The sequence below is a fragment of the Pyxicephalus adspersus genome, chromosome 7 (assembly GCF_032062135.1).
Source record: "Pyxicephalus adspersus chromosome 7, UCB_Pads_2.0, whole genome shotgun sequence".
Classification (NCBI taxonomy): domain Eukaryota; kingdom Metazoa; phylum Chordata; class Amphibia; order Anura; family Pyxicephalidae; genus Pyxicephalus; species Pyxicephalus adspersus.
The window spans coordinates 60,735,056-60,757,866 of NC_092864.1; the positions used below are offsets into that span (position 1 = coordinate 60,735,056).

The 22,811-nt window shown below is 38.9% G+C and overlaps 1 protein-coding gene across 5 annotated transcripts in view; it reads left to right on the forward strand.

Annotated features, from left to right (window-relative positions):
- The window catches only part of CREB1 (cAMP responsive element binding protein 1), a 40,689-nt gene that overhangs the window by 1,704 nt on the left and 16,174 nt on the right, over window positions 1–22,811 (forward strand). For 3 of the 5 annotated variants that reach the window (XM_072418697.1, XM_072418693.1, XM_072418695.1), the window contains exons 2-4: window positions 21,151–21,272; window positions 22,220–22,366; window positions 22,474–22,574. In XM_072418697.1, the coding sequence (XP_072274798.1) occupies window positions 21,159–21,272; window positions 22,220–22,366; window positions 22,474–22,574 (362 nt within the window). In that variant the 5' untranslated portion in view covers window positions 21,151–21,158. The other 2 variants (XM_072418694.1, XM_072418696.1) reach the window with 2 other exon arrangements.

Sequence of the window (22,811 nt, forward strand, 5' to 3'; positions counted from 1 at the left end):
TGGGTGAATACTCCGCAGGACCCCCATCACCTCTGTATTTATGGGTATTATATTACCCCACAATACCCATATTTTGCATGTATTACCCCACAATACCCATACACCCAGAGGCGATAGGGGTTCTGCAGAATATTCCCCACATCACCTCTGCATGTATGGGTATTGTGGGGAAATCATTCTCAATGTTTACATTGGTACTGACGTCTCTTCTGTGAGATGATGGCAGCCTCTAATGCTGAGAGAACTGTAAGCTGACAGTCTTTGTGAGAATGTATTGCTTCATGGTACCTGTATATAGAGAGATTTAGGATTTGTTGTCCATCGCCTGGCACAGGTGCGCTTGAGGTCACTAAGGGTCCATTCACATTGTTCTGGTGTTTTGCAGGAAGGGATCACACCTGCCTTTTCTCTGCACATTTTCCCTGGCTCCCCATGGTTGGCACCCTGCCAGCAGCTTGAGCGCTCTTAGAGCAGACCCAGCATGTGACAGCTGGCAGTGTGGTGTGGTATTATACTTCTCCCTGCCGCCCCCATTCATTATCTATAGAGGGGTGCCGCAGGGACACACTACCCGAGCAGCAGCCTTTCCTGGCCTGAAGAGCCTCACAGCCAGTGTACATTAGCTCTACATAACCTTCTTGTTTTGTGTTCACTGCAACCCATTTTCATAGAGCTGTGGCATCTGTTAATGCAGCACAATGCACAGACAGGTGCGTGTTGGTGTACACTGATGTGTGAATGGCACTTATAGTGTATGTAAAGCCAAAACATTTGCTTTATATTGCATGTGGAAGGTTTGGAAATGTCCCCACTTGGAAGATTTACTCGTTTGTTGGTCCTGCTAACCATGGTCTCCTGTTATGATGGGAAGCCCAAACTTGTATGCTTGTCATTCTGAAGGGGGAATCCTCCAGTGGGGACACTTGTTCCAAATATTGCCAGAAGGGGAAGTTCCTCTGAATTGCTGTTGTATATTATTTTCACAATGGGGCCCTGACGGCAAAACAAATCCCTTGCGGGAGTTACCGCTTCCTACCATATCTGCATAGCAAACAAAACGCTTTGGCTTTAGATATACTTCTAGTAATTTTATGTTTCTCCGGTCTGAAAAGAAGCTTGTGTTCTTATAGCTCCTATAGTAATGATTTGCTGCAGGTCACATCCCAAATACATTGGAAGTACATTTAGGCCCCAGCTGAGCAGCAGTGTGTTCATTAAATGCAAGGTTCCCCTTCCTTGGCAGTATAATCCCTCCACATATTGCTTAACTGCTACCTGCCGTGATCATACCCATTACCCTTTTATATATATCTGCCTATACCACACTTTGAACCCCCATGTTTGAATCTAAATATTGGGAATCTAAATGAAATGTATATTGGACTTCATACAGCCTGCTGTCTCCTAAGCACAGAGCCCACCTTTTGCCTTCACTCCCAGTAGAGCCGCCACTGGGGACCCGTTGTTTTCGTATTGCTTGGGAGTATGACTGGGATCATCTATTTCTAAATGAGATCCCGCAACCCACACCTTCTGCTTCCCAAAGTTTTTATTGCTGTTTCTGTCCCTGCTAGGGCGATGTACCCTCTTTGTTTTGGTGATTATTGTCACTGCTGCTGACAGTGGGGAAAAATACCCATTTTTGCTTTTTCACTGGAACAGGCAGATCTTCTAACATGGACCTTTGTGTCAGGGATAACAGTCTGAGTGGATTTCCTTTGCCTTCCTGTTGTGTTTCTGCAACAAAAAGTGAAGGAAATTTTCCTTAGTGGTAATCTGAGGCCCGGAGTGATTGATAGGTTTTTGTCTCCTTTCACACTTGTGATGATGAATAGTGCTGCTAGCGGTTCCTAGGATCAGCAGACCGCACCATAGGCTACACTTGCAGTTGCACCGCCACTTTTCCAGCATAGGAGGAAAAGCAACTGCATAGCAAGAATTGGCGTGCCACTTCCAGGAACTACACCGCAATCTACTGCAAGCACAAACTGCTTCTCAGCTGCTCCCATTGGGTTTATTAGGAGAACGGTTTATCCGGGGGGGGTTCTGCTTTCAGGTTAGGAACCAACAGGTCAATCAGCAAGCCTGACTGCCTATAACTGATCATCATCGATGGATCTGTAATATTCCTTTTGTTGAATATGAAAGGTAAAGTATGGTATTTGATAATGAATATAAGGTTTTTTTGGCACTATTAAGACTTGATGTCCTTTTCAGGAATGGGCTTTATTTGCCATACATATATTGCTAAAAATGTGTGAACTCTTTTATTCTGACTTCTTACATCCCCTGATCATATATACTTTTAGTTTTATAGTATTTTAATTCCTTACGTGCAATAAAGTTCAAAACAACAATGTTTTGGTTTTATTTCTGTATGTGTGTGTTACTCTCACTTCCTTTTAGGCGGGAAATAGTTTGTTGTAGAGTGACTAGCTGATCTCTAAAAGGCCTTAAGCAATCATTGCTCTTCCACACGTTTCAGATGAGACCTAAGCAAGCAGGCAATCTTTCCTCTAGCTGTATTTTTACTTTCCCAACTATGTGCACTGGAGGGATTTCACAGCTTTTATGTGAGCTTAGAAGGATTGTACATTAAGGCCCTTTTCCTGTCTGCACTTTGATGAATTTTTGTGTGCTGACTGTTGGCTTTTTGGCAGCCATGCGTCTTCACTTTACAAAAACCCTTTCAGCTCGGTTAGGGGAAGCTGTAGCACGGTGATTAAAGGTGGGTGGGGCAACATGCAACAAATGTACTGCTCCCCATTGATTGTGCCCTAGTATCCAGTAACCCTATAATCGTGCAAGCTTTCATTAGATCCCCAATAAATCTATACATTTCAATGCTGCTCCCTTGGTATGTCTATTGTGCCTCCCCTTTGTATTATGTCCCATCTGTCCATTGCCCCTGTACTGTAATTATAATAACTATAATTTATACAGCAAACCTACACCTTGGTATACATTAGCTCTCCCCTGTGGAAGTGCAGTAATGTTGCACCTGCCCTCCCTAGCATGATGATAGATGGTACTTACAGAGGATGAGAAAGGAAAAGATACAAAGTAACATAAAGATACAAAGAATGGTTCTTGACACCCTCTGTATCCGGAGTTATCAGGCTGACCTGGCCTTTCACCAACAACTGTCCTCCGCCTTGTACACAAAGACAACACCATCCTTCATCATTCTGCAGCCAGTGCACAGTGCCAGGTGTATAAAGACACTGGAGGGAACATGGATGGTATTCTGCACAGGTTTAGTTAGGGCCTATCCTAGCATAGATTTACCCAGCACAGTGTTTTTGAGAGTTTTTTTTAAAGTGGAACTCTAGCTTCACATAAGATAGTGTTTCTCAACCTCCGGAGTTTGCTGGGGGTTCCTTGAGCAATGAGCAGTTTTCCGGTCAGTTTATTAGATATTATTGATCTTTTTGGCTATCTGACATTCCCAATCGCCAGCGGTGTAAGAGGCATCAGTGTTTAACCCAGAAATTCTTTTAGGCCTAAAGTGTAGGTGGGTGGCAGCCCCTGTATTGTGACCCAAATCTTCATTACTCCCCAAAAACAGCCAGTTCTGGGTGGTGTACCCGGCTAAAAGGGGCTGGCGAGAACACTGAGGCATTCATCCCACTGACCACCGCAGTGCTATACTGTGAGCTCTGGATTGAACAAGTATATTAAGGTTTCCCTGAAGATTTGCAAGTTATTTCAAGGGGCTTCCTGTGTTAAAAAGAAACACCTAAGCCTTGCACAATTATACCACTGTACATTTGCTTGTCCCATGGTGAATTAGAAGCTGCAGTCGGATGCCTCCTATAAGCATAATATAACCCCACAAGTCGGCTGTTTTGGCTGCATCTAGTAATTGACTCTTGTGGGGCTGCTTATTAGAAAAAGGATTTATTAAATACATCTAGCTAACCACACAGAAGTGCAGCACCACTGCCGCTTCCTCTTTTGTTTTTACTTTGGATTTCAGTTCTTTCAGTCATGGAGCCTCCTTAGTATCATGTGAACATCTAGGGCAGTGTGACTTTTATTGTTCTGCAGTGCACACATCTCCAGGTTTAAAACAATCTATCAGAATAATGATATTTGCAGACCTCATCCCAGTAGCAGACTTGTGCTTGTACTAGGGCTGAGTGGTATAGGCAGTGTACTGTAATGTTTTATTTTTTATTATTTAACTTCATTCAGAACCTTTATGGCACCTCACACTAAATATGATCCTGCATTCCATACAGAAGCACAGGATCCAGTAATATCCCTGGGTTAAAAAAATGGAAAGGTTTTAAATGCCTAACAGCATGTTGCTGGGTAGGGTGCAAGGGTGGCAAAATAGAAACAGGTTTATTATACTTTAGTTTTATGTAAAGAAAATGTGTGAGAACAACAAAGAAAAACTTTTTTTATTTTTTTGAAGGTGCACCTATTCTTTTAGTCATTTAGGCAGACTGAACCTGAAAAAAGAACACACTAGGAGGTAGTATAGAAGGTAGTAAAAGCTAACTCCTTAGTTTTTCTGTTTGAGTTTTTTAGGAAAAAAAAGGGTGCTGCACCACCCCCTTTTTTTTTTTTGATCACATAGGCGAACGAGAATGAATATGAGAGCAGAGCCTCCTGGGATACCTATGTCACACATCCTAGGAGGCCCTGGCTGCTCTTTCTGCACATCCTCAAGCATCTAGGGCATGTGCTGAAGGAGGAGTCCTTTCCCCAAAAGGGAAAGAAATTCTACGTCACCCGATCTTGCGTCTGTGTCGGGTGAAGTAGGAAGAACAGAAAGAAGATGGTGGCACCTAGCGCGATGGTTAGACCCAATGGATGAACCCTCCAGTTGGATACAATCCTCTGCGGGATTAAAGGTAAGTGTATTTTTTTGGGTTTAGTTCCTCTTTAAGCTCTAAACTACACAGTGCATGTGTGCAGGAACGCTGCACGCAGATCCAACTGCCAGGGATAATGTCAGTCGTGTTTGGATCACATCAGTGAACAGGATCGCTGTCTTCACGGAAGTCCACAGTGAAGATGGCAGCTACTATGATGTAACAATGACAGGGCCTGGAGCCGTCACTGCTGCAGGACAACTGCACTGGGTAAGTATGTGCCGTAATTAGCAAGTATGCTGTGTATACTTACTGATTATGACAGCAGCTCACCGAGTTCAGTTCTACTTTAAGTATTATTGTGTAGTATTCTATAAACTCTTGGCTGTACACATGGATATTAGTGTCTAATGTGCAAAAGTTTCTATTAGTAAATGACCTAATGTTTAGCCTTCCAAAATATATGTAACTTGTTTTCATTGACACACATCTACTGCACTGCAAGAATGATCACTCTGCTGCTACCTGTAAATAAAGATGTATATCAATTATCCAATCGTTTTAAAAGCAAATTATCTATGCGTCATTGGACAAAAGGGTTTTGTTTTGCACTTTTAAATAAATATTCTTTGTGCCTAATATTCAGCTTTATAATCTAATGCCTTTCCCGTCCAACTTCTGGCCTTTTTGGTACTGTCCGTGCAACCTTCAGGGCTATGTATGTAATATATAGATATATATGATTCTAAAACACATATCTCCAGCAACACCTTTAGCATGCCAATGCAAATAGTTGCGTTTAAAAATGTACTGTACTGCCATAGTGGGTACAGGCCTTTAAAGGCCGCCATCATGCCCCTTTTATCAACTTTGCTGACCACCACTGATCTAATGAGCAGGCTGGAGTATGGGAAGTGATATGGCCGCATTACATAAACCAGAAAATAAGTGTGCAGGCTTCTTCATTGTGCAGGTTGTCAGATATGTGTACACCGTGCAAACAAAACTGTATTTGTGTTTGAGTTATGCATTTAGCTGTGTTTCTAGATTTAGTTTCAAGGCTACACTCGCAACTCCTGTGTTTTGTATGAAGTGTGTTTTACATTCTTCAATATAGGAATAGCATATTCATAAAAACCGCAAAAAAGGTGCAGCAAGCAGGTCTATAAACACAATTTCAAAATACAAATGCAGCAGAATGAGCAATGCATCAATGATAACGGGCAAAATATTGAATTTTAAAGTAATGTGTAATTAAAGAAGAACTATACTGAAAAATCAAAAAGAAAACTAAATGGGCAGTCTAATCGCTTCGGGGGTGTCCGGCATCGGGTTCCGTATCGTCTCGGAGCCGGCACTCCAGGCGCCGCCATCTTCATCTTCTTTTCTGGGTTCTTCATCCTATGTCACCCGACTCAGGTGGGAGATCGTGTGACGTAGGATGAAAAAAAATTGCCAGTCTCAGTGCGCATGCGTCGGCACATTTTTCTCTTTCAGCACCCAAGAGCCTCCCGTGATGCGTGACGTAGGTATCCCGGGAGGCTTTGGGCTCTCATTCATTTTCAACCACCTAAGCGGCCGCGAATGTAATGTAAAGTGCAAATTCTGAGTTTAGGTAAACTCATTAAGTGTACACATTAAGTGTACTTAAAGTGGATATAAACTCTATTCCGCATATTTGCTCATTATGGCACACTTGTGTCTGTCAGAATCCCTACGTGCAGCACCAAAACAGCTGCAATATTGCTCCGCTGTGATCTTTAACTGGGGATTTTGCTCCGGCTTGGAAGTCATTAGCTATGTAGATTTGCCCAGTTGGGATAAAGTAGCTCTCGTACATTCACACAGGAGCCCCTTTATCATGGCTTGGTGTACAGAAAAAGAATAAAAATGTCCTGACAGGCAGTCAAAAGTATGTTTTGACACGAGATCTCCTAACGTCTCCTGCCATTAAAAAATGTTTTTTGTTTTTGCCCCGTTACATGTAAACAAAACAGTTAAACCTAACATTGCCAGGATTTTCAGGCCTAACTTTTATTCAGATGGAGTGAGCTTAATTAAAGCAGTTAGCCAATCTTTTCTCACACTTTTGCAATTCAGGGTAGTCTACAGGAAAAGGAAATCTACAGCAAGAAAAGCACTGGGACTGCTAATGGTGACCTGATTCTGAATACATTTGTCTGCCTGTTACATAGAGCCTTTGGCATCAACACCTTTAGGTCTTGTGCTCGTTGGTTTCGGCTTGCATAAAAGCAGCTATCCTAAAACAGTTAGTTTTCTTGAAGTTTATAAAATAGCTTCCTGTTACAGTAGATAAAGGTTACAGTAAAATTCAACCACTGACCCTATATATACTAACTTTACCTATACTTCCTCAAATCACCTTTTTCCCCTGCAGCAGGGGAGATTATTGCCATTTCAGTGTAGAAGGCATGTAACCTGTTCCTTTATATTGGTGCATAGGCCTAGCAACTTTACACTAGGCACCAATATTGCTACATGACTGGGGAGTGTTGTCACCACTCCATACTTCCAACTTCAGCAATGGCTTCCCTGTTTTGTTGCAGGGCTACCATCTTTTTCTCATCCTTGTGATTATTATTTCCTATTATACAGTATTTATATAGCGCCATCATATTACGCAGCGCTGTACATAGTCCATAGTCGTGTCACTAACTGTCCCTCAAAGGAGCTCACAATCTAATGTCCCTACCAACAGTCTACGGTCAATTTAGGGAGGAAGCCAATTAACCTAACTGCATGTTTTTTTTGGGATGTGGGAGGAAACCGGAGTACCCGGAGGAAACCCACGCAGACACGGGGAGAACCTGCAAACTCCATGCAGATAATGTCTTGATCTTCAGCCTTCTTCATTGATCTGTCTGGGTTGATGTAGCTCCCATGCAGGCACGCAGGAATTCTTTCAACCACAGCGAGTGTAGAGGAACCCGGGACCTGCTTGTCCCTTTTTGCAATTATGCCCAGCCCGAACCAACAACTTTTAATGGTGGAACTTGCTGTTATTTTGCCCTGCATGGGCAATGTTAGTGTCTTTTTAAAATTGCAGTCTGCCCTCCAGTTCAGATTTCATTTTACATTCCCTACCTAGAACTAAAGTTTGAAAAAGCATAAACTTTGTATGACCAAAAGTGGTATAAGAACAGTGTCTACGACAGCTAGACTGCGCCTATACAATTTGAATCCCATATGTCCAAGACCTTAGATTTACTGACACTGAACAGGTATGCAAGGTTTAAATCCCAACTAAAATGAACAGCCCAACCAATCTTAAAACATGAGAAGTGAAATTCCAAAAGATTCCATATATCTTTCGCAGAAAGTACTCGTGTTGCAAGGCCCACATAGACATTGTGACATGGGCACTGAAAACACTCCAGACACCAAAATGGGCTAGAAAAGGCTCAGAAATGGTGGCAGCTTCAAGGCCCTCCAGGCTGTCACTTATTGCTGTGACCTTTTGCTAGCTCCTGGTCAGCATCTTAAACTATAGAAGCTAGAAACAGGCAACTATGATTTTCAGAAGGTGGTCTGCAATAGAAATGCAATATTTAAATGTAATTTTTCCTTCCACTATTTGCTTGGAAATAACATGTCTCATATGCCAAGGATTAAAACATTGCAAGGGGGGGGTGGGTTTCTGAAGGCTTGTAGCTTGTTAAAGAGAATATAAATTACCACAGGACCTCCTATCACTTTTATTGGACTTGGTATTTGTGGGAGTACAGTTGCACATAAATATTATCCAGCATAATAATTTCCAGGTATGGTATATGTGGGGAAGAAAAAACTCCAGCAGCTATGGGATTAAAGGTTAGATCCACCATTCCAAATATGAATTGTATATAAAGATTGCATAAAGGTGTTCTAAGACAGCGGACACCAACCAGTGGTCTGCGAGAAAATTTTGGTGGTCCGTGGCTTTGGCCCCCAAACGTGGTCATAAAAAGGACCCCGCTGGGGTACCATGTACCCCATACAAATCCCTGGCTCAGGACACAACCTGCCCACTTTCCCATCGCAGGCTCAGATCTGCAATGGGAAGTGGGTGGGGTTATGCCATCATGATGTCACTATGGGGGAGGTTTCTCCCCCTTTGAGTGACACCCAGCTTCCCGCACATGCACAGTCAGAAGCTGGTAATTTTAGTGGTCCGCGGGACCGAAAAGAATGGGGACCACTGTTCTAAGATGTACTTGATGGATGCTTGTTATAGGTCAGTGACAGCAACTTTTTTACATTTTTTTTCCTTTACGTTAGTACAGGTAATCCCCGGGTTAAGGACATCAGACATATAGATGCCTCCTATATAAGAACACTGTGTGCAGGATGGAGGCTTGAAGGGGGAGGGGGGCGTTTGCATGACTTGCAGAATAAATCTTTTGCTAAACACAGCTGAGGTTGTGGGTGATCTTAGGGGGATGAGCTCTTTCTGCAGCCTCTGTAACTCTTTATTGACCAAGACAAACTCTGCAGTTGTTTCTTTATTGCATTTCAAAGCAGACGTTGAATGACTGTCAAATTTTTAAAAATTTTTTTGCTGTTTGTGATTAACTTACAGTGAGGATTTTTTACAGTATCTGACACCACGCTGCCTAATAATATGTTGAGACGAACATCTGTCCTAATTACATTTATTAAAATAATGTACTTGTTCCGAATTACATACAAATTCAGCTTAAGAACAAACCTGCAGTCCCTATCCCGTATGTAACCCGGGGACTACCTGTAATGGCAGGCGTCAAAAAAACTGAAAGAAATAAAATACTAAAACAAATGTTTATCATTGCGCTATATTATTGTGAGAGTTTTCTGTAAAACTCCAAGCTCCATACAGATGCAAGATTTTCATCACTGGAGCGGATTGTTTATAATATTACACACACACATTTATTATATCTGTAGTACATGTCCCGCGAGGTTTTTTTTCTCCATGCCATGTACAAATTAGATAGCAATTGCTCATAAAGCTGTCCTGGGACAGATAAAGAATATTTCCATTCATAAAGATGTGTATGACTTCACAAGTGTTGTGGAATAAATCTCTTTTCAGAGATTGTGGCTCAGTACAGACCAGTGCTTGGCAAAGCATACATTTATATCTTGAGATTTAAATATGTTTTACAGGAAGGAAGAGCATAGGGAATGGCAATTTTTTTTTTTTACTGATCAGATGTGTAAGAACACTACCATGATTTTGGATGTGATTGATGCATACAGGCATAGACATCAGAAAGAACATATATCCACATATATGTTCTGCCTCATTCCTATTGCGGTATGAATATACATCCTAAGGTTGTGATTTGTGGCATTGTTGGAGTTTAGTATAAGGTCAACATTGGGTAATTTCTGCACCACTTTATTATACAAACTTTGCAGATAAGCTCATTAATATTCATATATCTCTTCATTATCAAAAATGTATGTTTGAATGGGAATTACACTTACCTTATCATCCAAGCAAAGAAATAAAGCTTGGCTCTAAAGTAGGCCCAAAGGTAAACCAGCCAAAAAGTGTCTGCTGTGTACATAATATGTTTAAACACCATATATTAAATAGAGACAACTCTATCAAATTGGTATTGTCCCTCACTGCAATTCATACACTAAGTTGCATTACCACACTTAATCATGTACTTTTGATTAAGATTTTTTAAGATTTCTGATGTGCAAATAAATGGTAATGATGTGTCAAAAGCATATTTAAATCCATCTGAAATAAAAAATAACCTGCCCATGTGTACCAGCCACATCTGACCCTCTCCACTCTGCTCCAGTCTCGGGTGGGGGGGTAGGGGTAGCACAGGGGACCCCCTGGGCACTGGGTGTGACAAACACAGGATAAATAGGTGGAGGGCTTCGGTTTTATTTATTCTTCATACACATCATTATCGGGGGATTCTTGACCTGCAGGAATATTTAGAGAATATTAACAATGCATAATTTAAATTATATCAGAGCAAACACAAATCTAATAATTAGATAAGTTGTACAAACATTTAGGTTAAGCAAGTTTTAAACTCATTTGAAATAGGTAGTTGTGTCTAAATGTAATATTGTATAATGGCTCTGATGGACCTCACACAAGTGAAACCACAACTTGCTGGGCTTGAAATCTACAGAAAAGGTGTACATTAATATGAATAATTATCTTATACATTTTATCACTTTCAATATTTTTGAGTACATTTCTGATGACTTTGACTTTAGGTACTCAAGATATTTTAACTACTACAACTCCACAACACTAAGAGTAACAAAGTTGATTGAGCTGAGAATAATCCAGGAACATGACATGGGAGTCTACCTATTGCACGCACTGACTAACTTGTCTTGTTTTAGTTTTGTTGTAGTTGTCAGTTGGTTTAAGTTTTTTTATCATATCTCTGTAAAAAGAAAACGTAATTGCATGGAAAGCTCCTTTTGCTAATGCTAGTCAGTTCTTTGTGTTGGGTAGTCCCCATCTGCCCCTTGTATTGTTGGCAGGATAACCAATAGAGGTGTTTTAGAATTCTCCCCAAATAATTCCCTATGTAAGGTAAAGGCCCATAGGAAAAATAAATGATGTAAACAGCTTTCCAAATTGTCGTTTGGCTCCATGCATTCTGAGCACGTTTAGAAAATGGGAACTCCTTTCACATGCGTTTATACGCAAACATTATTGCATGTGTGTTTTTGTATGGTGTTGTGTAATTTTTTTCTATGTTGCTGTGCAATTTGATTCATGGTTATTTTTTTTAACTTGAGCATTTTTTAGAATCGAACTCCTATGCAAAATTAAAAATATTAAAATACCTAAACAAGTTACTTTTTTTACATCTGTATTGTTGGTGATCAGCATGGCTGCAAGGTATATTAGGTAGAGGTACCCGTTTTCTATAATATTGCGTTGTAATTTAAGCAATATATATATTTTGCTTATATTATGTATGCTTAAAATGGTTTTTATCTTGGCACAAATCTGAACAGTAACTTAACAATGAAAAAAAAGAAAAATAATCCAATATTCAGTTACCCACAGTTTTTTTTTTATAGGTGCTGGGGAAATCTGCTCATACTTTCTTTTAGGCTAAAGTTTTTTTCATTTATTTTGTTACCTGTTTTCCTGAGACTATTTAGAGAATCTTTCTAGCTTTTGATACCTGAACATTAGTTTACGTTACATATCAGTGCTCAACCCAGAAATTTTTTTAAGCTGGGTGGGTAGAAATTGTAGGTGGGTTGCAGCCCCTGTATTGTGACTAAACTCTTTGGTAACCACCCAAAAACAGCCGGGTGGGTGCTGAAAAGTGCCGGGTGGTGCACCCAGCTAAAAGGGCCTGGGGAGAACCCTGCATATATCAAATGTAACTGGAAAGTGCCACAATTGTAAAGTAATCATTTCTAAAGTTGTTCTGGGGAATATTGTTAGACAGCAGTGTTTCCTAAACTATAGAATGAATATTATTAAATCTTCTTGTATAATAGGGTTCAACTAAAGGTTTCTGCATGACTGTCTAAAGCAGGCATGTCCAAGGTCTGGCCCGCGGGTCAATTACGGCCCGTGTATAGATTTTTACTGGCCCGCAGCCTGTAGTGGGCGTGTGCTGTGCGGGATCCACACGGACCACGGCCACTCTGAATCCAAGAAAGTTTTCTGCATGGAACCCCAACTGACACTGGACTCTGTGCAGAGAACTTTCTTTGAATCAGAGTGGGCGTGGTCGGTGTGGGTCCCGCACAGCACATACCCATTACAAACGTAGGGTATTCCCTGTACACAGCACACAACACAGCACAGCCCCCCCCCCAACTATGCGGTGTAAAACACAAAGAAGAAACAAACCTGGAATCTCCCACAATTAAAATTAACAAATAGTTGAAAAAGGAAAAATGTGGGACTGTAAAGGCAGTGTATATGTGTGTGTGTATATATATATATATATATATATATATGTGTATATATATATGTATATATGTGTGTGCACTGGCCACGTTAATGGTTCGACCCCCACACATTTTCACCTCACCAAATCTGGCCCACTTTTCAAAAATTTGGACACCCCTGGTCTAAAGGATTATAAAATTGAAATACAGAATGCCCTTTACCTACCCTGACTAAGCTAATACTTCTCTTTTTAGTGCTTCACTTCAGCCTAGGCTTCATTAACAGGAATAGCTTGGTGCTAGTTGGTGCTAGCTGCTGACAGGCTGTAAATCAGCAGCAATTTCTAACATTCTATTATCCAACTGCCTTCAATGGTAACAATCTGCTTTGAGTTCTAATGCAATGCAACTTAGTTGCCACCTCATCACAGGAATCCTTATTAGGGAGGTATTACTTTGAGAATTAACTGGTATTTGTGGGACTTTGCTGGGCCCGTTCATACCATTACAATACTATATGCTCTAACATGATGCATTTTAAAGGACTTGATGGGCTTTGGTACCAATAATTCTCAATTGCATTGCACGTACCCTGCGTTCATGTAGTGTCATTACAAAAATGCATTGTACAGTGTTTGTTCTTTTATGGTGCATGGGACAGCGCATTCCAATGATTGGGTGCCTCTAACTTCATACATAATAACACAATAGTGTGAATGTCCATTGGAAAAAACTGTACATGCAAATTCAAGCAGAACACAGTTATATTTTTTTAAATTTAGTTGAGGATAATTCTGTAGGGTGACCAAGCTAATTTTAGAATGGTCTTTCATTTCCAGGCCCTGTATGCTTGGTTAATAACTCAGCAGGAAACCCTAGAGGCTTTTTTGTACATTTTCATCCATTTCATGGCTTATAAATTTGTGCCTTGAGGATAGAAAAAAAAAGGAAGTGACAGAACAGCAAGATTGTGTTTAGAATTAAATTGTGATATGTAAAAACTATGGGTATTGAACATTTACTATTACAGTAATGGCTCTCTGTAAAGCAAAGTTTCTGAAACACTACTTTAGCATGATTAGTTATTCTAAAATTGATTTTTTTAAAGTTTAGTTGGTACAAATCTGCCTAAATCTTTATTGCCTGGTATATGGCCCTGGGCAACCTATTGGGTGGCCCAAAAGATCCCTACTGACAGAATTCTATTTCTCTCTTTCCTAAATGCTCATTTGAGCCAGTGTTAGGATAAAAATTTACACTGGCTCCCGGTTGTTAAATAATTTGGTTTATTTAATGCCATGATAATTTTTATGTGCTGTTCCCTTTTCCTTTTTTTGTCTTTTGATCCTTTATAATGCATCTTGCTAAGAGAAATCTCATAGCTCATGTAATTTTTCACAGACAGTTGCAGCACAAATGCAGAAGTGTTGGGTTGTAGTAGCATCTCTGATGATCTATTGTAGCATTCCCATAATTCCTGCACTTTCTTCTGTTGTTTAAAGTCTATGATTGTTTCTGTAGCATATTATTCACAAAATGTTATGTGCAAAATTTTGACTATGATAGGGGCCCCTTATATCAATTACATTGACCACTGGGATAAATGTTCAATGTTACCGTCACTTGGAAGTTGTACATAGGGCCTGCCCCATAGCCTATACTCCTCGGAAGGCTTAGACCTGCTGAAAGGTAATATTCCAGCTGTTAGCAGTGAATACATATGATACTATTCAGTATATAAATTCCTTTTTGTTTTTAATATGCCTCTACTTGCAGACGTCAAACTATAACAATGTGAAGTATTCTAAAGATTTTGCTGTTTTTTTTTTTTTTAAATAAAAACCTAAAAAAAAAAGTTGGTTTAGATTTTCCCACTCATTGTCAAAAACAAACATTCATAGATAACATTTTAGAAGGTTTTTTTTATGATAGTAGCAATTCTTGCAGTATGGGTTTACTCTAGCTAGGTTTGTGTCTGCTGATCACAGATGAAGTCATTTTTTATACCAAATATCAGACAGGTTTATGCATTGAGTTTCCAAATTACCGGGGACATAACACAGCTGACAACATCGTTGGACGTGCCATAAGGGGAATGACATAATATACCTTTAAGTATTTATCACTAACAAATTGTTAGATTATTGAGTTGACATTTCTAACTTCTGAGTCTCTTTTTGTTAGTCAGCTTTATGTTGTCGGGGGGCTTTTTGTCAAATTTGTGTTTACAGCAGTTCATTGAATCCGCTTTTTATAACCCAGAAATCTGTTCTTCTGTAGCTCCCCTTACTTGCTACAAGTTAGGGAAACGGCTTACTTATTCAGTGTTCACTTATTTTACTTTTGGGTAGATACAAAAACGGAAGGATGTGCATTGGGCTGGCTTTAAGAGCGAGTTCATAACTGTTCTGAATCATCATTCCTTATTCAAACCTTCTACACTTTCACAGAGACTTCACCACAAACAGTCTTTGCCACACCCTGGGGCTGGCTTCTCAGTAGTTTCTTCCTGTTACCATATGAAAATTCCTAAGCGTGTAAGCATTCGTTTCTGTCCACAGTTAGAGGTTTAAATACTGAGCTATTACCAGCCGTGTTGGAAGCATTTATATTATTGATATTTGATTATGCTGGAAAAAAAAAATATTTCCCTTAGCAGATTGTGACCTAATCTGTAGCGGGACAATCCCCAGGATGGAGAAGATTGGTGGGTTCAGCAGTTACAATAATTTGAGTGAAAATAGACAGCTTTTTACATAAATCTTGTGTGATATTTTGAGGTCTGCCTGTCCCCAGTCACACTGAAGGTACTCATCCACAGATATAATATTACAGTTTCCTAATCCATCTGTTTCCTCATCAGGAAAACACATTTTGCATAATGTGACCATTCACATGAGTGGAGAGATATATTGGACATTACAGATTTGGTTAGGTATTCCTCCCTGTTAGATGCTTGAGCTGCTCCTGATGCCAATCTACATAACATAAACTCGAAAAAGAACTCCTATCTGTTCATTGTACTCAAAGCTTCTGTCTTTAAGCAGCAATTGACCGATTGCAAACCACTAAACTGTAAACTGAAAATGTCCTTGTGGCTGTAGACTGTAAAATTGCCAATGCAGTTTAATTGGAATTTTTTATTGCTTTGCAAACTAATTGCTGCATGAGGATTTGGCTTCTTACACAACACATAATTTGTTGTATAGGATAAAACATTTGTAGACAGTCTTGTTACATTTTCAGAAAAAGTTTTCTTTCTGTATGTACACTGCTTGAGACATTGGAAATGTTGTGTTTCCTCTTGGAAATAGAGGGCGTGAATCTGCGCATCAGAGACACAGACAGCAAATAATAACTTGACACAGGGTCTGACCCTTCCGTGCATTCCAAACAAAAAAAATTTTTTTAGATGTCTTTCTGATGTTTGAGGACCACCCAAGTGTGTCTACAACAGAAAATATTTTGAGGATGTATCTACCTGTCAATTATGACCGTAAACCAGCCAACACATGGACAATCATATAGATCCCTGCTCCGTTTACATAGCTTTTGCTGTGGAAATGATTATTGGCAAGGGGAAGGGATGCAGATGGGACTTTTTTTTGTCAGTTCAGACTTTGTAATCTTTAAGAGATCATACCTGTGGAACAGGACAAACAAAAGTTGTGTGTAGGAGTTGGAGAAGTCATCTGGAGCAGGATTCGGCTTATATAGTCAGAAATCCTATTTGAATGACAAACTGTTAGTTGAACGAGTTACCAGTTATTCTTTTCCCACTACATCCAAAACCTGAAATAAGTTTTGGCTTTCTTCTTTTGCCCTCTACCCATGTCATTTGGAAAGATGATGTTTTGTCTGAGCTTCAGGTTAGAGCTGACGGAGGGTTGAAGTCTTTCTCTCTATTCCCATGTCACACCATAAACATATCATAAAATAAATATGGAGGCTGTCATTGCTAACCTAAAAAAATACACACAAAAGTTAGAACTAATAATTTATAAACTTGTTTCAGGTATGTGCTTCAGAAAATATAGAAGTTGCTGGATCAGCATGACAGCCAGGTAACACATTTCCATAAAAAAGGTTAGTAATCCTAGGCTCCGTTTTCTTTTCATTGTACAGCATATTTTTAAAACCCAGTTTAAGTCACAAAAAGCAAATTAGCAACTTGTGCAGATAGGAATTGTACTAACTTTGCCCTGCATGGGCAAAGTAAAGATTCAAGTGTATCTAAACCCCAGAACAAATTTCATCTTACCACATTTTTATTGGACTTTTTTAAAACTTATTTTCATCTGGTGATCCTAACTTAACATTTACTATTGTAGGGTGACAACCCTTGCTCACAGCATTGTCTCTGTAGGGGAGAAATATACCAAACTTTAGCTGCTCTCCTAATTTGAACTTTATATGCCTCTCCTTATCTCCATTTCATTTCATTTTGCTGACTAGTATTATGACTGCTAAAAGTTTACCAATCAAATGATACCACTCACGTGCTGTTCAGCACTTATTAGGTGCTTCCTAAACAGAAAATGAAGCAAAAAGGATTATAACATTGGTTGTGCAGCCACCTATAACCCCTAGTTACACATAAACCTCAACTGTAGGTAAAGAAGAGCCAGAAACAGGCGGGTGTTTAGAATGGGTGGGGGAGGTATTTTGTTATAGACACCCTCTTTTCTTTTTTTGTATATTGATTAATTTGTGTGGATACAAATAACCCAAGTTATTAGGATGCAAGTAAAAAAGCCAAGAAGTGGTCTTATTCACAGGAATTAATTTCATGAAAAAAAGTATTCCCAGTAGTGTATAGAAAACATCTAATGTAAACTGCATATAATTTACAATTGGGGTTGTACATATATCCCCTATAATTTGTCACCTAAAACTATAAGAAATGTGCTTCTGTTTATTTGGCTTTTTCTTTAAAGGTGCACACATAACATACGTGTCTGTGCACATTGCCATTGTTAGTGTGTTGTAAGTTGCTGATGGAAGACTTTTCCTAATCTTTTTTTAGATCTTAATCCTTTCAAGCACTTTTAATGAACCTGGTCAGGTGTTTCTTCTTCTAGTGTAATCTTACTAAATCCAAATGAATAAAAGTGAATTAAGAACATTTACAGTTATAGATATTTTCAGGCAGTTATGCTTTTGCAGACTTGTAGAAAAGATGTAATCCCATGTTTTTGTATTTGCTTGATGTATATTTAATCGGACTTCAGTGATTGGAAATTCCCCTCTATTGCTAGCCATAGATAATTTATGGTGTTTTTGCCAGAGCTGACAACTCAAGGCATTTGGACCTTCCTACAAATGCAAGCAGTTGTTTAATGTATAAACATATATGTTCTGTTGAAAAAAAAACTTTCCTGGTCATAAGGAATATCAACTATTTGTCTATAGGCAATCAATTACTACACTTTCCAGCCGCTATCAGAAATAGAGTGTGAGGACCCCCTCATGTCTGTACCAATAGTTTTCTCTTTTTGATGTGGGCTATAGAATAGCTAAAAAGTTTTTTTTTTTATTCTATTGAATGTACACGGAGCTATGCAATGCACAGAGTAGTATATGATCTCTGCATACCTTTGTGCCAGGAATGAATGAATTGAAATTTCATCATTCTGGCCTGGTTAATCAAGATGGCCAAAGTTTCCAGCACCAGTGAAGAAGCAAAAGGTTTCAAGTTTAATTCACTTTAAACTTGAAAGGTGGTATTATGTATTAGCTTAAAGAAAATCTTACCTTTTTCTTCAGGAGAACATTTGATCATATAAAATCTTGATGCCCCTGCATGCCTTTGGTTTCAGCTTTTGTCTGTAGTAGATCAGTGTTCTCCCCAGCCCTTTTTAGCTGGACGCACCACCCGGCACTTTTCGGTGACCACCCGGCTGTTTTTGGCTGGTTACTGAAGACTTGGGTCACAATACTCGCCCTGCCACCCGCCTACAATTTCTTACACCCGGCTTAAAAAATATTCTGGGTTAAACACTGTAGATTTATTACAGCAGTAAGCCCAACAGACATGTAAAGAGTTTTCCCGCCTCACAAAGAATGTTGCAGAGCGTGGAGAGACTAAAAATTTGCATGCATTAGATGCACAGGCCAGGATTTTAAATGGATTCAGCTCTTTACAGTCAGGTGCCACAGTGGTTGGTGATTTTGTTCACATTTTCTTACCCTTACTAGATCTGCTTATAGTGAGTTTGTAAGGAGGTCATATAACTATAGCAGTCACTATAAAGGAAACAGCTTTTTTACTTGCCTGTCTTGGGCCCATTTGCAGAAACTTCACCCTGTAATAGAATTCACAGAGGATGTGAAAGTGTGGCTCCTACTGGTTATTACAATTCCTTCTACAAAAACCCATTAAAGAGAGAGGAGGAAAGATAGAATTTTTTAGGCAAAATTATTATAAAGCAAGAGTATTTTAATTTCCAGAATATGACAACTCTAATACATATGAAAAACTGCTGTACTGGTTCCTCAAGTAAACTTTCTTTCCACTATACACCAAAGATCAAACTTTATTCTGTAACCACCTATTGGCAGAAGAAATTCCTGACAATCCATGCTTTCTAGGACTTTGCATCCTGGGATCATTTGAACCTATTATGCAACTGTTTATACTCATAATAACCTATCACATGAACTCTCTTCTTGGTACACCAGGGAAGATTCCCATGAGCTGTTAAAATGAATTGCAGTCATATCTATATATGAGCCTAACACTAACCACCATCCAAGCAATTTCATAATCCTACAATTGCAGCCAACTTTAAAATCTCAAATAGTCTAGTACACGATACCCTAATCCTGGTATATCCAGTGTTTCCAATCTCCTTTATCTGACTTCCTCCTTAGAACCAACCTACCCTAATGTCAACCTGTCTCAAAATCCCCTGAAGAAGCCTTTTAGGTGAAACGTGTCGGGATTCAAGAAAAAACTTAGAAACAACTTTTTGTCACCTGGTGAGATATTGTTAACATTGGTCAAATATAAATCAACTAGCTTAGGAGGACTATGTCTAGTTGAGGAACCAGTACAGCAGTTCTATATGTATTTAGGTTGTCATATTAAAATACCAAATAAAAATACCTCTGCTTTTATAATTTTGCCTTAAAAAGCCTATCTTTCCTCTTCTCTTTTTAATGAATTATCTTACTTTAGGCTAGGTGTTTGCACTGTAAGGACATGAAGTAAGTTACTTAAGTTAAAAAAAAATCCCTCCTATGTCACTGCTGTATGGCCCTCAGTAGGGGGCGCAATGTTCAACCAGACTGAGGATTGGAAAGTATCAGTCTTGGTAGCTCTGCTACGGAGCAAAGTTTTTGCAAACAGGTTCGCAGACAGTTAAACACAAAGTTGTTTTTACAGGATATTGTTTTTAGACTTTTCTAGCTCCTGGATAAATTCACTATAAAAGAAAACTGAAACAAGTATAAAGCCATCGTTGTGCTTCCTTCTGAAAATGCTTGGCTCTGAGTCTCAGTTGCTTGGCTCTGAAAATGAGTTTATAACAAGAAACAAATTGGCAGATGAGTACAGTCTTGATGAAGTGAGAAGTCTCTATCTGCATACATTTTTATGTCGGTACTGAAGAACTTTTTTTAATCAATCACAAAACAAGTTATAACAAGTCAACATTTTTAAAATATACTGTTACTTTACCAGAGGACATGATGTAATGTTCTGAAATTCCTTCCTTAATTTCCTTACACTAAAACTCTTTGTAATCCATAGCTGAAGTATTTAACAGGTTTTAAAATTTTTTATTTCTCATGTATAAGTGGTATTTCCCTTTCACTATATTCACTGGAGTGGTATACATGATTTACTTTGGCATACATATGATGTAAATGCCATAGGCATGGTAGAACCTTATTAAAGGCAAGGATCTCTGGCGACATATTTGGCTCCATTGTAGTGAGCAGAGTGCTGTGTTTGCACAGAAAATGGAAATAGATCTGATCTGTAGCCATGAAAATAGATCTGATCTGTAGCTCTAAAGGCTGAAATACACTTTTGAGATGTAGCGCTTTGTGGTAAGGTGCACAGAAAGTTAGTGGAACTAAACTTGCCTACACTTTCCTCTTTGCAGTGCTGGAGAAACACAGCATGTCCCTTCTCTAATAAAGAGATTTAGATCTATTGCACATCTCTTGAGGAACGACAACACACCATTGTACTCTACTGTGTGTGGCAATGCTGTGTCTACAATTTTATTTATTTATTATGCATTTCTTTGCACAGCACATGTCAACCAGTGATACCATTCCTGTCAGCACACATAAGTTAGCACATCCCATCTGAATGACAAAGCCTTAATCTCCTATGAAAATTCCTTGTAAAATACTGTATTGTTAACTAATTTGATGCTTTTCCAATAAATTTGGTGCTAATGTATGCTAAATACAATATTTTTAGGTAACTAAATGACCATGGAATCTGGTGCAGAGACTCAACAGAGCGGAGATGCGGCTGTTACGGAAGCAGAAGCCCAACAGATGACCATACAGACCCAACCACAGATTGCAACACTAGCACAGGTATGATATGTGTACATAAAGTACAATCATGACCTTCAGATTCTGTTACAATTCTCATTATAGTTCCTGCCTGTCAGTTATGTGATGGCTTCTTTGCTTCGCTGAGGAATTCTCGTGGCCAGGAAGGAAAGAAATTGATGGATAAACATGTTACTGCATTTAAATAGCTACCCCGGAGAGTCAACTATAACTTAGGTATTGGTGAAACACCATTTAAAGCCTTCCTCCAAAATATACTTTATAAAATGTACAATTAAGTTGCTTTCTCTTTCTAAAAGCAGTTGAGGTTCACTCAACTGTATACAAACATAATGTATTGTATTTTATCAGGGTGTTATAATTTAAATAGTTCAAGTTTGATAAGCACAAGCATGTGTTTTTGGTAAATAAAATTAAAAATATTTTAATGAAGATAACTTTTGATACAAATTTTTAATGTTTTAAACTTTTTTGCAAAACTCTATTTTGATAATATTGTTCTTTATTCATTAGGTATTGCAGAATGTTTACTTACAATGTCTCCTGAGAACTTTCTTGTCTAGCTGCATCAAAGGCCAGCACCCCCCCCCCCCCCCCATCATAAATACTTTGTAAACTTTTTATTCCCGCTTTAAGATATCTGCTAAATAAACCTGCTGCACAGTATACACAGCAAAATGATTGTCTGCAGACAGATCCACTTTTTAAGTCGGGTTACACGTTTGTTTATTATATGTACAAACTGTTTACATAATCAGTAATAGTGTACATCTCATGTTTTCTTTAGTAAATGTGTCCGCTATTTGTCAACACTAGAGATGTGTTTTGGGAAAATTCAATTTTTATTTTTTAAAATTTCCTGAATGTTTAGAATTGTCCCATGTGTGAATGTTCACAATAATAATACATCTATGCAGTTAGGAGTTCAAGATAAAGAGTTATATGATTTTTTTTCCCCTTCTTGTAAGGTTTCCATGGCAGCTGCACATGCAACATCATCACCCCCCACAGTGACTTTGGTTCAACTTCCTAATGGGCAGACAGTTCAAGTACATGGGGTTATTCAAGCTGCACAGCCATCTGTCATCCAGTCCCCACAAGTGCAGACTGTACAAGTAAGTCACTTTATAAATGCAGATCATTTCGTTCTATTGAGTTCCAGTCATAATTTTAGGTTAAAATATTGAAAAACAGAAATAGACATATGCTCTGTTTTTATCAGATATCAACAATTGCAGAGAGTGAAGACTCCCAGGAATCAGTTGATAGTGTTACAGACTCACAGAAACGCAGAGAAATTTTGTCAAGACGGCCATCATACAGGTATGCTAAAAATATCTCAGTGATCATTAGCCATGTTCTACGACTATAATTCTTCACTACATAATTAAAACCTGAAATCTGATCAGGGTCATTAATTTTTGGTAATTTTTTTTTTAGTTTTAATAAAGCATATTCTGGTTTTGTAGGTGCAAACGCTATATGCATCGTTCAACCGGTGCTGGCAAGTCATCTATGTCAGTTAACAATAATTGAGTGGAAATATGTTGCTATAGTTTT